Raw genomic sequence first — 17045 nt, forward strand, 5'->3', positions numbered from 1 at the left:
CAGATATCACAACAGATACCATGGAATGTTTGGAATAGAAGGAAGTGTTGTAGATCAAAATATTTGTTTTTATTTATTTTATGAATATTTTAAAATAAGATTTTTTTACTAATGCAGGCTGTTGTGTTTGAGAGAAACTTTCATAACTTATAATTATTCCTTTATGAATTGATAAAATTTTCGAATTAATAGTACATTTTCTAAGTTGATAGGAAATGACTGACATCTTTTTTCCCCTCTAATAAATAGCCTCTTTTGATGGGGAAACTCATTCCATTCAGCTTCCTCCTGTGAATAGTGCATCATTTGCTCTTCGCTTTCTTGAGACTTTCTGCCACAGCCTGCAGTGTGATAACCTTTTGAGCAGCCAGCCTTTCAGCTCCTATAAGAGTAATATTCATAGCCCTACAGAGCTTGATAAAGATAAATCAGGTGAGAGAAAATAATGTAAATTTTTATACTAGTATTTTATATGGTATGCTTAACTTAAGCAAGTGTGTAATTCAGTTTTTTTTGTCTCCTCAAAGTAAACATTTTAGTCAAAACAAACTAATTGGAAATGTATAATATATAGTTATTTTTGTTCATTAAATGTGAGAAAGTAATTCTTTTTGATATGAACTTAAGAATCAGAGTCAATGGGTTTTAATGTTTGGCTTCTTTGGTTACACATTTTTTATTAGATTGAAGTTATTAACTTTAATCCTAAGAAACTATAGAACCAACCTAGGTGCCTTTCAACAGATGAATGAATAAAGAAAATGTGGTATATATACACAATGAAATATTATTCATCCATAAAGAAGAATGACTTTATGACTTTTGCTGTTATATGGATGACTCTGGAGACTATCATGCTAAGTGAAATAAGCCAATCCCAAACAACCAAAGGTTGAATGTTCTTTCTAACATATGGGTGCTAGCACACAACAAGGGGAGTGGAAAGGAAGAATAGATATTCAGTGGAGTAGATAAAGGGGAATAAAAGGAAGGGAGTGGGGATAGGAATAAGAAAGAGTGGGATGAATCTGATATAACTTTCCTATGTACATACATGAATATACCACAGTGAATCTCCACATATGTACATCCATAAGACTAGAATCCTAATTAGAATAAGATATATTCCATGTTTGTATAAATAGGTCAAAATTGACTCTGCTGTCATGTTTAACTAAAATGAACAAATAAAAGGATTTTTTTTTTTTTTTTTTTAAAGAATGATCTTGGGCTGGGGATGTGGCTCAAGCGGTAGCGTGCTCGCCTGGCATGTACAGGGCACTGGGTTCAATCCTTAGCACCACATAAAAATAAAAAATAAAGATGTTGTATCCACCAAAAACTAAAAAATAAATACTAAAAAAATTCTCTCTCTCAAAAAAAAAAAAAAAAAAAAGAACGATCTGCTTGAATTTAACATTTGAGCCTGGGCTGCCTCTCTCTCTTCCATAAGAATCACAAACTGATTCCTGAATAAGAACATGGCTGTAAAGTAGTCCTTTAGTCTCAGAGGCAGGTTTTCTGTTTCTGATCACTAAAGTAATTAAGCTCTTCTGGGCTGGGGTGGTAGCACAGTGGTAGAGTGCTTACCTAGCATGTGTGAGACACTGGGTTTGATCCTTAGCACCACATAAAAAATAAATAAATAAATGGCCCATAAACAACTGAAAAAAAGAGAGAGAGAGAGAGAAAGCCCTTCTGAGCCTTTTGGCAACTGTTCTTTGTTCTTTTTCATCTGACTCATGAAAGCCAACCATGCTCTGCTGATTTGAGAAGGATTTTATGTATGTCTTCTAAGAGCAGCTAAGTTCTCAAGTATTGAAGCTACAAGGTTTTCCAACCAGGTGCTGGAAATTCGGGGAATATAGAGTACCATACCAGGGATTTAAATTTGCATTCCATTTGTGTGTGAAGCTTGGGTGGTGTCTTAAGTTACTCTTCTATTTTTGGTCCTCCTGGTTATTCACACTTTGTTCATAAACCTTGTCTTCTACTTCAGTGAAGTCTGTCATATCTGTTCCTTCCTTTCCATTTATTTGTCTCTATCCTCCTTCAGAACCCTGTTAAACCCCTTCTGCATTATTAAAGCAGTATCCTAATGGAAGTCCTATTTCCAGTTTCTTGCCACTTATGTAACTGCCCAATGAATTTCTTGAAATAAATATATGATACTGCAAAGCCCTAGCAGAAGTACACCTAGTGAAATGGGAATTGGAAAAGGCACAAGTATTGGAATTTGGCAGAACTAGATTCCATTACTTACACTATAATGTATGTCCTGAAAGGGCATACAATTTGACAGGCCTAAATTTTAATCTTAAATTGTGCTGTTAATTAGCCATGTGCTCATGGACAAAGTATGTATGGAGCCTCTATTTCCCTGTCTGCAAAGTGGATACCTCTTAAGTTGTGAGAGAAAGGATATGTAAACTCTTAGCCTGTGTTATATGACATGGGGATAGGAACAATAAAATGTAGCTGCCAAGAAAAAGAATGAAGGTTCATGATCTCATGTGATCTCATCCTTTCTTCTTCCAAGGAGTTAAGAGAACTGGAAAGATGGCCAGAAAGGGATTGATTACCTGTGTGGGGGGTATTGATAGGTTTTCTGATTTGAAGAGTAATTTGGGACAGAAAAAAAACATGAGTTAGAGGAGTTATGAGTACCATTTTCTTGGGGCTGAGGCTGTAGCTCAGTGGCAGAGTGCTTATCTAGCACGTGTGAGGAAATGGGTCTGATCCTTAACATCACATAAAAACCAACAAATAAAATAAAGGCATGCTATCCATCTACAATTACAAAAAAAAAATGAGTACTATTTCATGATTTTTTTTTTACACAGAGCATTAAAAACAATGGCAATGATTTACACACTGAAAGATTTTTGAAAATTCTTTGATAGATTGTAAATAAAGTATGTTTTTTCTTTTAAAATTAAGCACAGAATGTTTGAATTTCAGATTATTCAAATAACTGGGATAAGCTGGAAACGGTGATGCATGTCTGTAATCCCAGCAACTCGGAAAACCGAGGCAGGAGGATTACAAATTCATGACCAGCCTCAGCAATTTAGTGTGAAGCTCTAAGGACTTACTAAAACCCTGTCTCAAAATAACACACAGAAAAGTTGGAGATGTGGCTCAGTGGTTAAGCAACCCCGAGTTCAGTCGTTGGGACAATTAGATTACTATTTGACAGAATACACGAAGTAATCATAAATAATACTGTTTTGTTTTATATAATTTTTTCTTAGATGGACACAATACTTTCATTGATTTATTTTTATGTGGTGCTGAGGATCAAACCCAGTGCCTCACAAGTGCGAGGCAAGTGCTCTACCACTGAGCTATAATCCCAAACCAAATAATGCTATTTTTAATTATTTAATCTCAATTTCCTTTCACAGAAAGCTTGATTGAGCTATTTGAAAAAGAACTTGAATAATACCTTTGTTAGTTTTTCTAATTAGCTTGCAATTAAAGAAGTTGAATACATTGTATTGTAAATTTGATTTGTTTTTTTCCCTAAGATTTCATGTATAGTATTCCATTTATCTTACATTTTCTGAATAGGTGACTCAAAAATATTTTGGAAGGAAATACTCTTCTTAGGAGATATTATTTTGACAAATCCCGTGTTTGCATATTTTAGTAAAGTCATTTTAAAGACATTTTACTATGAAATGTCTGGAGAAAAATTACAGATGGAGGAAGGGGCTGGGGCTCAGTGGTAGCACTTGCCTGGCATTTGTGAGGCACTGGGTTCAATTCTCAGTAGCATATATAAATAAATAAAATGAAGGTCTATCAACAACTAAAAACTATATTTAAAAAAATTACAGATGAAATATAGCTTAATGTTCACAAAGTGAAGAACACATTGGTAAAGGACCCTCTCGGTTCAATTCCTAAAAAAAAAAAAAAAAGTGGGGGGTGGAGATTGCTTACTTGATACTTGTACTAATTATGTCTATTCATATTTCCTCTTTTTTTCTTGAGTCAGGTTTGGTAGTTTCTGTTTTTTGAAATTTGTCCATATCACCTACATCATCTAATTTGTTGGCATACAGTTAGTTGTTCATGGTATTTCCTTATGTATATTTTTATTTCCGTAAAGTTTATAATGATGTCTTCACTTTCATTTCTGATTTTTATAATTTTGAGCCTTCAGTTTTAATCTGTTCGTCAGTATAGCTAAAACCTTGTCAGTCTTGATCTTTTTCAAAAAAATCAACTTTTGATTTCATTGATTATTTTTTCACTCTTTCTCTGCTCTTTATTAATCTTCCCTTTTCTGCTTTAATTTAGTTTGCTCTTGATTTCTAGTTTTTTAAGGTGAAAGGCTTAGATTAAGACTTGAGCTCTTTCATCTGTAGTAATATGGGTATTTATAAATTTCCCTCTTAGCACAAATTTAGCTATATTCTATCAATTTTGATGTTGTTTTTGTTTTCATTTATCTTTAAAGTATTTTTCTAATTTTATTTTTGATAAATTTTTTGACTTAATTGCTTACTTAGAAATATTAGTTTAATTTCTACATATTTGTAAATTTTCCACATTTCTTTTTATTACTGATTTCAGTTGTTTCCATTGTGGTTAAAGAATATACTTTGTTTAATTTCAGTATTTATAAATTTGTTAGGACTTGTTTTATGGCCCAGCATATGTATTCCCTATCATGCTTTAAAATGTTCCAGGTACACTTCAGAAGAATGTGTATTCTGCTCTATTTGGTTAGTAGTTGTTGTTTTTTTTTTTTTAAGTAACAGGTCTAATTGTTTTATACTCCTTGGTCTTCATATCCTAGGACTCTCAATTGCTCCCCTCTGGGTAATGGAAGGAGGTAAAAGGAGGGGTGAATTGAATTGTCCTCAGTACACAAGATCCAGACCAGAATTGGGCCAGTTTAGCATAGTTGGCCCTTGTACATACCCAGTATAGTCTACCAGGGACTTGCCATTTGATTTCTATGGCAGCATTTTCCCAGGCCTGTTTGAGGTTAGACAAATTTGACATTGGGGGTGAGGATTCCATTCTATGATTTGAGGATCCCCACCACTGGTTTTTCTGGGTAGTTACATTATAGAATTTTTGACCCAGACATGTTCCAACTGAGATGTTAAACTGTTTTCTCTTTCAGGCAAGATGATATTTTCCAATAATTGAGATTTTGGAACCAAACACCAGTATTTGAATGGGGAGACATTGTTCCATTATAGGGCTCATGGGGGTCTAATTCTTTAGCCTCCCCTGACCATTGATGCCCCCCCCCATGCCAATATTAGTTCCTCCACACATAGCAAGAAGAGACATTCAGACATTGAATTATAGTCTCTGCCAAGGTTAGGAATAGGTTTCTGGTTGTGATAGAGATATGAGATGGGCTTTTTTTCTAATTTCTCATAAAAGAAATGAGGACTGGAGTTATGGCTCACCGGTAGAGCACTTGTCTAGCATGTGTGAGGCACTGGGTTTGATTCTCAGCACTGCATATAAATAAATAAAGGTCCACTGACAACTAAAAAGTTTTTTTTTTTTTTTTGGTTTTTTGTTTTGTTTTGTTTTTTTAAGGAGGTAAAAGACTGCTAATAGAAAATTTTCAACCCATTGCCAGATGGGTGGAGCAGCCTCTGTTAATCCTATGATGAAAATTAAGGCTAAGACTGTGATACCAGAGAGGGGTAAGGGGTAACAATGCAAAAGCATTATGGTGAAAGGACTAATAGTCTATTTATCCTGGCAGGTGGTCGATTCCTCAAGCTTCTGCCGTGAGTGGGTTGTTGTCCTCAAGAGTCTCTTGGGGTGCAGTTTGCTTGTTTCAGATGGTCAACTTGCACTTGCATGGTACAGCTGGATCGGGAATGCACTCCTAATCATGAGAAGTTGGTTTCACTCAGCTTTGAATCCAGGGGACCACCTCAGCCACCTTCACTGAAGTAGGGGTGGATAAAATGACAGTGAACTGACCCCTCCAAAAAGACTTTAGGGGTTGGATGTTCCATTCTTTACCCAAACAGCATCTCCTGGTTTAAAGGGATGGGCATCAGTGGTCAGGCTCACTGGTAGCTATTCACTAATCCATGGAGTCGAGCCAAGAGCCTGCACCTACTGTCTCAGAGTAATGTTGCTCAATTCCTTTAGATCTCCTCATATACCCTTTATAATGGGAGGAGGGCATCCATAAAAAATCTCATAAGGGGAGAACCCTCTCTGTCTAGTAGAGCTGTATTTTTTAGTTTTCGGCGAACTCAACATCTTTGTTTGTATGTGGTACTGAGAATCGAACCCGGGCCGCACGCATGCCAGGCGAGCGCGCTACCGCTTGAGCCACATCCCCAGCCCCCAGGTGGGACTCTTAACACAGTTTTCTTAGTTGTAACTTCATAGAGTTTGGTTCATTAACTCCATCTTCCTGGAACTCTGGGAACAATATGCAGTATGTAACTTCCAGGTGATCTTCAACCCTTTGCCACCACTTACACCCAACTCGGCATGAATGCCAGCCCATTCTCCTATCCCAAGGTGAATAGGATTCCAAATCAGGGAATGATTTCCTTTAGGAGAGATCAGGCTACTTCATATGCTTTCTCTCTGCAAGTCAGGAAGGCCTCTCTACCCATCCTAAGAAGGTACACATAAAGACCAGTATATGTTTATAGCCCTAGATATTTGAGGAACTCAGTGAAGTCCAACTATATTTTTAAATGGAGCCCCTTCAACACTTTGTACTCCAGGGAAGGCTGTGGGTCTCTGACATGGGTTATTCCAGGCACATTTTTCATATTGTTAGCATACTGCTGGAGACATACTAGAGAGCCAGGGAATGTAGAAATGTGGGCTCAGACTCGCCTTGAGAGCGGTCTGTCACTGCTTTACAAAGGCTGGGGCCAGGACCTCAGGAATTGCTATTGAGCCATCTTCAAATCTCTTCCATCAGCCCAGGAATTTACTTTAATTTTCAGTTTTAAACCAGGTGTTCTCAGGTTGTCAGTAATTGGGGTCCCGTTTTCCAGTGGACTAGGGAATAGGGTGGCAGTCAGGGCTGTTGGTTGTTGCCTCCTCAGAGGCCACAAACTTTGCCTCTTAATCTGCTTATGATTTCAGCAGGGGTGTGAGCAGCCTCTGGCGTGTTTCCAGCTGCAGTAGGTGTAGATAGTGCAAGCAGCAGTGAGGAATACAGGGATTCCTAAGGTGGGGGGATCTCCTCTGGCTCCCCAGGTAGAATGGGCTTCTCAAGGTTCCAGTTGGCATTTTAAAAGGGAGCTGTTACCTGGGCCATCATAATTTTACAGTTATCTTCCAGTCAAGCCTTTAGCCATCATGGCCAAGAGTGGACCATGCCTTGCCAGCAATCAATGTAAAGAAACTGGTCAGGGTGCCCAGGGTCCCCTACAAGAACTCTGAACACCTTGCTAACCAGCTCTTTATCTGGGGACCCCCTCAGCATGCCAGCCTACTCTGGAAGAGGGCCAATCTATTTCACAGAAGGTCCAGAGTTTTCTGGGAGTTAGCTCTAAAATCTTCAAAATATCCCTTTTTGAAATTTTTTTATCATACACTCAAGAGGAGTAAGCTTATGTTGTTCGCCACTCATTTATTCCCCCTAACAGATGACAATCAAACGCATGAGGAGTGGGGAAAAGGGAAAGAGTGAGCAATTGTTTCAACCATCTCCGGCCAGTCCCCTTGCAGAGAGGTTTCAGGTGCCTCTTAACATTGGCAGGTTCCTATAAATCCCTGACCTGACCCAGGCTCATAGACCTTGTGAAGAGCCTGACACTGCCATAAGCTGTGTGAGGATTACCATGGACCTGTGCATTAGGACTCTGTACCCACTCCAGGTTTAGCCTACTTCATGTCTCCAACCTGCTGCCTGATTGTGGTTTTGTCTCACGCAATACACTACTAGGGAAACTCTTGGAATTGATCAGTCTCTCCATTGCCTCTTAGGGCAGGTCTAGCTCTTGAATCCAGGTTTCTACCTGTCTAGTGGAGCTCTCTGAGCTGGTTCCTACAGAGTTCCCTTGTGCTCCCAGGGTCCTTGCACCTGCATGCAGGAAGGGTTAGTCCCTATTCATCAGTTGGTCTGCTAGCACCAGGTGAGGTCACATTCCTCAGTGTCTGGGGGCCTGTACCCCAGTGACAAAGGAGGTATGATCACCACCTTCAAATCCCAGACAATAGAACCCAAGAAATGTAGAATTTGCTCACAGAGAGACAGGCCACAGGGGCATCCACCAAGAAGCAATGTTTGTTTTGTGCCAGCACAGACTGGGTTGGATCCACATCCAAAGTCCTGGTTATATATAGGCGCCCTCTCCCCCCTTTACCCCCACCCCCACATTACATATTAGCCACTTTGCCTAACTTATATGGATATTCTATACAAAATCATAAGGAAGTTATGACACAGCTACTACCTAGGCGCACAGGGGTCCTGCAGGTTTGCGCAGGCGCCCTCAATGTGCCGTGTTGCCTTTCCTTTGGTAAACATGCGTACATGGTTACTGAAGGCATCACGTTGTCCAAAGGGTCATGCATGTGTGTGTAGATACCAGGCCATGTTGTTTACAGTTGTGCATGCACGTGCACAGATAGTGAGTGGGTCTTCATGGCTGTACCTGTTGGGAGAGGTCTCCTTCCACACCTTCTCCAGTGATTGTTAGACTGCTGGTTTTCATACCTATTGTAGTTGTGAAGTTGTTGGTTTACAAGACCATTGTGGAAAGTGAGGTAAGTGGGATCATATTAGGGCAAATTAAAATGCTGTAGAATTTGGGTGTTTCATTTCCAGAGGTTTTAAAAGTTAATTTGGATAGGTTTTATTAATTTTGATATTAAAAACTCCATTCTTACCCCAGTGCTGATTTGGTAGGAGAACACAGTTTTGAGAAAAAGTGAAAATAAGGTTTATTGCTTTGTTAGCAAAGGGGAAGTATAGGGGACTCCTGTCCCAGAGGCTGTGGTTCTGCCCATAAGGGAGAACAGAGGGCTTTTAAAGAAGCTCTTCAAAGGCTGCATTCCAGGTGTGCCCTGAGGGGTAGAGATGGTTCACTAGTTAGTTAAACTGGAGGTTTTCAGTGTTTTTGTTAAGGAATGGATTTTTGAAGGTTTTTCATGAGTCATCCTGAAAGTGCCTCCTTATGATGACTTTGAAAATAAATTTATCTTTTTCTTAGTTATCCCTGTAGGAACACTTTCTTACTTTAGCTTACTATAATATCTAGAAGCAGAAGGGTCAATTTTATGTTTGTTTCAGCTCCAGATAGTAGACAATATACAATCTTCATATACTTTTCACAATGAAAGCATTAGTATATTATAAATTAAAAAATAGACTTTTTAGAACTTTGCTAAGATTTAGAGATAAGCAAATATCTATAGAAAAATAGTTTAGTACTAGAATTTTCTCTATCATTAATAGGGGAAAATTATTTTTTCCTTAGAATTTAATTATTATTAATTTTATTCATTTATTTTATTTTATTTTTTTGCAGTGGTCGGGATGGAACCCAAGGCTTCATGTATGCTAGGCAAGTGCTCTCCCACTGAGCTATATCCCCAGTTCTCTTTTCTTAGAATTTAAATATTTAAATTAATTGATAGATTCTATAGTATTTGTTGTGCAGTATAATATATTTTGTCTGTTGGTTTTATGGTCCATGATTAAAAATAGAACTCAAGTATTAAAGAGCTCTCCTGGACTGGTTGATAATCAGTCAGAAACTGGATTGCTAAAGGTTGTTCATCATATGATTTTGAGAGACATGCCTAGACCCTAGTCAGAATTTTTAATCCAGTGAAGTTTGACTTTCATACTTCCTCAAGGCAGCCTTTTTTCCCTTTTGAGTTCTATTATCAGACTTATTTCTATTATACCTTATTGGTCCTTTTAGTTTGAGGTTAAACCAGGTTATTGGTTGGATATCCTAATCCAAAACTCTATAAAGTGCTCTAAAGTCCAGAACTTTTTTGAGTGTCATGTTGGTGCTTGAAGTTTCAGATTACAGAATGTTTTGCATTTCAGATTTTCAGATAAGTGGTGCTTAACCAGTAAAGTGTATGCAAATATTCCAAAATATGAAAAACTCCGAAATCTGAAACATTTCTGTTCCCAAGCATTTCACATAAGAGATACTTAACCTATAACGTGTCTTTATTTTCAGAATCATGCTTGAAAGAGTGTTCCGTTAGGTACAAGTGCATTTGGTTGAATAATAAGCATTAACATTGTTATAAGAGAAGCCCAAGTTCAGGATTGGTCTACAAAATAATGCCTCTGTTGTACCATATCTTTTCTTTAATTTATCTTAACCCTTAACTATTCTTGCACATAGGAGCAATTTTTCAAGGTCTTTACGTACGTTATAATGAGTTGCCTCACTGTCTTCTGAAATATTTATAGAGAGCTGATGACCCCAGAATAAATGAAGTTTAGGCATTCCTGGAAGTACTCTTGAATATTATTCTAGTGGAAATGTTTAATAGGAAAAAGTAAGCACATGTTATTCTTGAGCATTCAAATAATTGACATTGTTGATGAAGTTATAGTATGCAAATGATCTAGAAACATTTCATGCTAATGATATGAAAATAATTGAGTACTGTAATTAGTTATAACACTTCTTTTTATAAAATAAAAACAGTGAAAGAGGAAATAACAGGAAAGAAAAGCATCAAACGATCTCCTCAGCAACCTGTACCTTGTAGTGTTCCTGTCTCTCCTAAGCTGCTCAAAACAAAGATGCATGCCTCTAAAGGTAAATAGCAGTGATACACCCCAGGATCTAGAAGAAAATTCCTCTGCTACCACTTATGTATGTTCTTGGCGTAATGGTGTTGGGGGTAGGGAGTATATTTACCCAAGTAAGTTTGGCAATAAGGATATTACTTTGGCAGCTTCAGCACTGTATTTCCTTCAGAAATCCTGCACAGCTGTTACTTCTCACTAGATTAAGAAAAAAAAAATTTGTAACAACGTTTTCCATTCAATTTTATGTTGCTAAAATATTTTTAGAAAGATTTATAGAAAAACTTAGTACCTTTCTCCAGTGAAAATTTTCACTGCTCAAGACGTAAGCAGATTTTGGAAACCAACTGTTATATATGATTATATTATAACGAAATAGTTGTGAAGAACTACATTCCTAAGAACAGATGATTTTGTCAGGAGTGCACAGCTTTAGTGGCAAGACTGGAAAGAGACACTAAATTTCCCTGAGAAATATAGGTGACCTCACAGAACCAATTTGGTTTTGAGGACAGTGTCCATTATTATAAATGATGAGGAGGGAAGTCATGGCCATGTACTTTGTGTCAGGAGTTTGTGGTTCAGTGTAACATGAATTAAGTGAACTGTTGTTGGAGATGAAGATATTTTTGACCCTTTAAGAGTATTTGAGCTGTACAAAGGTTATCTAAAGATAATCTCCTTTGTCTTTTTCTTTGTAGAAGAATTACTGTCTCCTGAGGGAGAGGGCATGCCCAAAGAGGAAAATCTCCCTGAAGATTCCAAGAATTCATCACTAAATTCAGGAGATTCTTTGAATCCTGTCTGTAGAAATCTTATGCAAACTTCATTCTACAAGAATTTTCCTCAGAATGTACCAGGCACCTCAAGTTCGACATTAGTTGGGACCAAATCATCTCCCAAGAGCAGTTACTCTGAAGATAAATTCCAAATGCAGAAGAAAAGTGAAGGTATATTAAAAAAAACAGTGATTTTCAGCCAGTGTGCTTATCTTTTCCCTTGAGGATTCCACACACAACAGTATCCCCTGAGAGTGTTTCATACTGGGGAAATGCTAAAATTGGGGAGGCCAGTTCTCTCCTTTATGTCACTGTAAGGGCCAAATCATTATAGTTGCACTAATCCTCATGGATTCGAACACAGAATTGTCTCTAGGGATCTGGATCACCAACCATGTCTCTGATAGAAACTTCTCAGATTAGTGGTTTTCTTGAGCAATTATAATTTGTCATTTCCCTGGGTACAATCTGTATTCATGACTCTGAGGCCTAGAAGGATACATTTCCTCTCCTTTCTGATCTATTGTTCTCTCTCTTGAGACCCTTCCTGGTCCCAGCCTATGTGCAACTCGTGCATCAAGGTTCTAGCATCCTATTGCCACAGCCATACAATTTCTCCATTCTCCACATCCATCCTCTTTTATTCCCTCATCACGACAATGCTACATATATAAACAGGGCAGCATCTTGTTCCCATTTGCAAAGAGTCAAAATAGCTTTCCATGTGCAATGATGGCTGCTGCACCATACCCCTTTAAGAGTTAAGAGTGCAGGAGAGTGAGGGTGGGAATAAGAGTTCTGTCCTTTTTCCTCCAGATGGGCATTTAGGCCAGGTTAAGTGAACAAAGTGGGAACCAAGTAACCCCCTTGTCTTTTATCATGGATGTTATCTGTGGGCAACTGCATTTCACACATGCCGTTACATATTTAATGTTGTCATTTCCATCCCCCACTTCCTGTGGAGATTGTCTCTTAGAGTGACATTGTTTTCAGAGTCTAAAGATAAATGTTTACTCCCTAAGGGGTAATATACCCTGAAATTTTAAGTATTTTCACAAAGTATGAACTTTGGAAGACTGGCTTCAGTAAAAGGCTCTAAAAGGTTACTTATAATGCTGACTATCTCACTTCCAAATGTTTGTCTAATACTACTTGGCCAAAGTAGAGAAGTTTAGCTTCTGGTCTTCCTAGCAGTAAAAAGGCTAGTTGTAATAATATTACTTATTAATAATTTACTTAATGGTAATAAAATCATCATCTTCATCACTATGTGACACTACATTCCACGAAAGTAATGTTTTCTGTAGCTTTGTACATTATATCGCTTAAAGAATTCTGTGAGATGTAGGTGCTGGTAAAAAATTTTCAAATGAAAAATCTCAGGAGTCCTTTGAGTAAGGTCCCTTAGCTAGAAAGTGGCTGGGGCAGTCCTTAAACCCAGACACTTTGGTTCCAGGGCCATACTCAACTACTGCACTGCCTGTGTTTCTAGAGAACAAGAAAGCATTTTACTTTGAAACTGTCTAGAGGTGTCACTGTGTCACTACCATTATTTTCTTTAGGCTACTCCAACTGTTAATTAAAGCTGAGTTCACGAACCCTGATTGCCAGTAATGCTCATTATAATCTCCTGTCCTACCTTGCCCATCATTTGAATGAAAAAAATAATTGATCTTTATTATATGAAAGAAATCTAGTAACAATGTTGGGGAAATTAATTCACATTTATTGTATTTATTTTAGAAATATTGATACCCCAGTGTATATTAGGTGGAACCATTTGGGAGAAAAGCATGACTGGATTTAGATTTTTCACATAATTAGTTTCATATAATTATTTGAATAGCAGTAATGTAATGTTTGTAAACTTCTCTGATTGTTTTGAAGACATGGTCCCAATTAAATTACTTTTACATAATAGTTTAAAAATAGAAGAGTTTACAGTTGTTTTATTTTTTAATATAAAATTATTTTTATACCAGGAAATGTATCTTTACATATATTTTATCTGTAGTAATCTGTAAAACTACTTGCATGTTATTTAATATATAAGTATACCGGATTCTAATGATACAAACCAGAAACGCCACAAAAAGTTAATTTAGAGGTTAATTAGCCTTGCCAGTGATTTTTCTTTTTTTTTTTAGGTTATATAATGTGTCATTATTGAGTTAAAGATGATAGATGGCTTTTCTGTCCAAATCATCAGAATGCCTTAGGTAGGACATAGCCTGTACCATCATCATTTTTACCTGGATTGATAAAGCCCAGCAAAATTTCTTTTCTCTGACAAATAGTGAGGAGATATATTTTAGTATAGAGATTATTTCACATTAAAGTTGGAATATTGGATAGAAAAGTAATAAAATTCAGAGCTACACACAAAAAAAATGAACCATTATGATCTTCTGTTTTTCTTTACTTTTTCACTGGGTAAATATTCAAAATGCTCCTAACTTGTTCATAGCCCAGGTGATAGGAAAGAAAGGACATGCCTTTGGCTAATTCACACAAAAAGATCAAATGTGTGTTGACTTGTTCTTCAGTTATCATCATCACCCATTGTCTTTAAGGAGTCTATTGCTTTACTTAAGTGAATGAGTACTTGTTAGGATGAAAGAAATGTCAATACAATTTAGTTAACAGCACAGCTAAAGTATGTTGAGATATGAGTACCTAAATTGTTCCATGTCTCAGTTATTGCTTTATTAAGCATCTAAACCTCCAATCAAATTATCTTTTGGAGGAATTAAATAAAATGTTAAAAAGTTCTGACTTAGGTTAGCAGATCACAGTCCTATTTTCTTAAATTCAGATTCACATTTAAGTCACAAGAGATACCAATCTAAAAAGTTAAAGTGATGCAAAAAAGTAGTCATACTGAATATGTAGGAGAGATTTGATAAAAGAACTAATTTGGCTCTCCAAGATAATGGGGTTGTTGAAACACTGATTAAAGTGAATAAGTTTAAACAATTATAAACTTGTAAATTTGGGGAGTTTCCATTGTATTTAGCTAGTAAAATAAAACTAATTTAGATTAAAAAGAGAGATTGAGAAAAATTCATTGAAATAGTGTAATGGATTAGGTTAGATTAATCTAATGTAATCCAAGTAATAGATCTTTTGCTGCATGGCCAAAGAGGCCTTGGATTGTTTGGTCTGTTTTATTGATTTTTGAAGCTTTAAGGGAGCTTCTGAAGCTGCTATCGTTTGGGGGAGGTCAGATTGGATGCTCTTATGCAGCTGTTTTGATCATCTTTAATGTAGGCTTTTACTAGATTTTATTTTACAGTTGGAGTTTTGAGTCCTTGCTTGGGTACGTAAGTGAAGGTTCCAGGAATGAGACCATTACTCCCTACCTAACATCTCTTCTTTCAGTATAATGATCGGGTCAAGTATGATTTGTTTTTTTTCCCCCCCATTGAAGCTCCAAGTTATATAGCTGTACCTGACCCCAGTTTCCTGAAACAAGGCTTCTCTAAGGACCCTTCAACCTGGTCTGTGGATGAAGTGATACAGTTTATGAAACATACAGATCCTCAGATATCAGGCCCCCTCGCCGACCTCTTCAGGCAACATGTAATGTATCTTTTGATCCGGTTTTCCTGCTGCCGTAATGCCTTTGAATGACCTCTGTGCAGGCCTTTCAGTTGGATACTGAGTTGTGTGGATGGTGGGGGAACCCTATCAACTGATTTTTCCATTTAAGAGAAAAGTTATTTTGCCCAACATTAGATCCTTAAATGGTAGGTTAATTGTCTTTCTTTAAATGGGTATCCAAGTGCCTAATATTCTAAACAGCCTCACATTCTCAAGAGGATGATTCCGCTTTGCCACTTTCAGGTGGACCGCCCTTTTTGTGGTATACAAGGATCCTCCCCACCCCCTGCTCAGCCCTAGGACCATGAGTAGGAGGGGGTGACTACAATCTGTAACCGGGTGGCCTTCTTACTATGATACCCAATAAATCCAGCAACTATATAAGATTAAGTATGCCTTTATTTTAAACAGGATCTCATGACTGCCAAATAATATACTTCCATAGCATAAATTGGTTAATTAAGGTAATAATTTTAGAAGGATGCCTTGTGACTATTAAGTAATATTTTTATAGTTTTTTCTTCCAAATAAAATTAGTACTCTAATAATCTGGTATAGTCTTTTTAATATTATAGGAAAATTGGTAATTAGTTTGGGCATCTAACTTAACTTTAGACAACTAAGTGGTTAGCATTCGACCTAAAGATAATAATGTATGGCACATTTACAGTTTGCATTGATGTTGACATATTCCTAGCTCTTCTCAGAAAGTTAATGACTGTCTGAAATTACCATTTATAATTTTTGACCCTTTGTCATAGTCGTATTTTACTCAGCACAGTATTTAAAATCAGATAGTTTGATGTTTAGGACACTAACCAAAGATACTAAGGTAAATTTCTTTTTTCTTAAAATTTGAAGTAAATTTACAAATCATCAAATAACGTTTCACTGTACAAATTCTATTTTTAATAGTTTTCAGGAAATGCATATTCAGAGAATATATATCTGGAACGTACAGCTGGTCTCTGTTTTACATGTTCTTATGTATAAATAACAACAAAATATGAAAAAATTAATTTTATCATTTTTTTCTCTCTGTAGGAAATTGATGGGAAGGCTCTGCTGCTACTGAAGAGTGATGTGATGATGAAGTATATGGGGCTGAAGCTGGGACCAGCATTAAAGCTATGTTACTACATTGAAAAACTTAAAGAAGGAAAATATGATTGAAAAAAATGTGTATTGACAAAATTTCTCAGGTGTACTGATTTAACATTTTAATTTTAAAAGTATTCTTTGAGCAGTTTTGTTTTGTAGAAATTTCTTCAAAATGTTCTTTCAGAATTACATTAACAGTTCAGTCTATTTTAAAAAACATTTAACATGAGAGTATTAACATACCCAAATTGGCAGCTCATTCTTTGTATTTTTATTACTTTCTTTGTGTAGTTTACAAATATACTCCATTCAGTAAACAGAGAAAAACCTTTGATTTTGTTTAATCTTTATATGTAGAACCAAAACAGCTAAATCCCAAAGGGGAAAATGTCATAGATTAAATCCATAAGAATTTTTTCTCAGAAGAGATGTACTTGTAGCTATCATATCTTTCTCAATATTTTGGTCTGATTCTGCAGTGTTCTGTTCATGTTTTATCAGTTTCTAGAAAGGGAATAGCCATATAAATTATTTTTCTTTCTGTTATTAGCTCTCTCAGTGTGGTACTTCTTCATATTTAAAGATTAAAAAAAGCTTATAAGCTTCATAAAGTGTTCTTATCAGTTTTTGATAATAACAGTAGGATAGATAGAATGATCATTTTGTGCAGATATTTATACAAGTGTGGTTTAAATGGAGTCAGATTAAATTTCTTTCAATAAATACCTGTTATTTTAAAACTTTCTATATTTTTGCTAAGCTTGGACATTAAGTACTCATTCATTTCTCACATCTCTTTATCAAAATAC

General features: G+C 36.5%; 1 protein-coding gene across 1 annotated transcript in view; it reads left to right on the forward strand.

Annotated features, from left to right (window-relative positions):
* The window catches only part of Scml2 (Scm polycomb group protein like 2), a 50637-nt gene extending 34329 nt beyond the window's left edge, over positions 1-16308 (forward strand). Inside the window, exons 10-14 of the mRNA XM_026396755.2 lie at positions 250-432; positions 10650-10763; positions 11455-11703; positions 14963-15114; positions 16180-16308. Of these exons, the coding sequence (XP_026252540.2) occupies positions 250-432; positions 10650-10763; positions 11455-11703; positions 14963-15114; positions 16180-16308 (827 nt within the window). The remainder of the gene's footprint in view (positions 1-249; positions 433-10649; positions 10764-11454; positions 11704-14962; positions 15115-16179) is intronic.
* Positions 16309-17045: the final 737 nt, after the last annotated feature.

The sequence above is a fragment of the Urocitellus parryii genome, chromosome X (genome assembly GCF_045843805.1).
Source record: "Urocitellus parryii isolate mUroPar1 chromosome X, mUroPar1.hap1, whole genome shotgun sequence".
Lineage (NCBI taxonomy): Eukaryota > Metazoa > Chordata > Mammalia > Rodentia > Sciuridae > Urocitellus > Urocitellus parryii.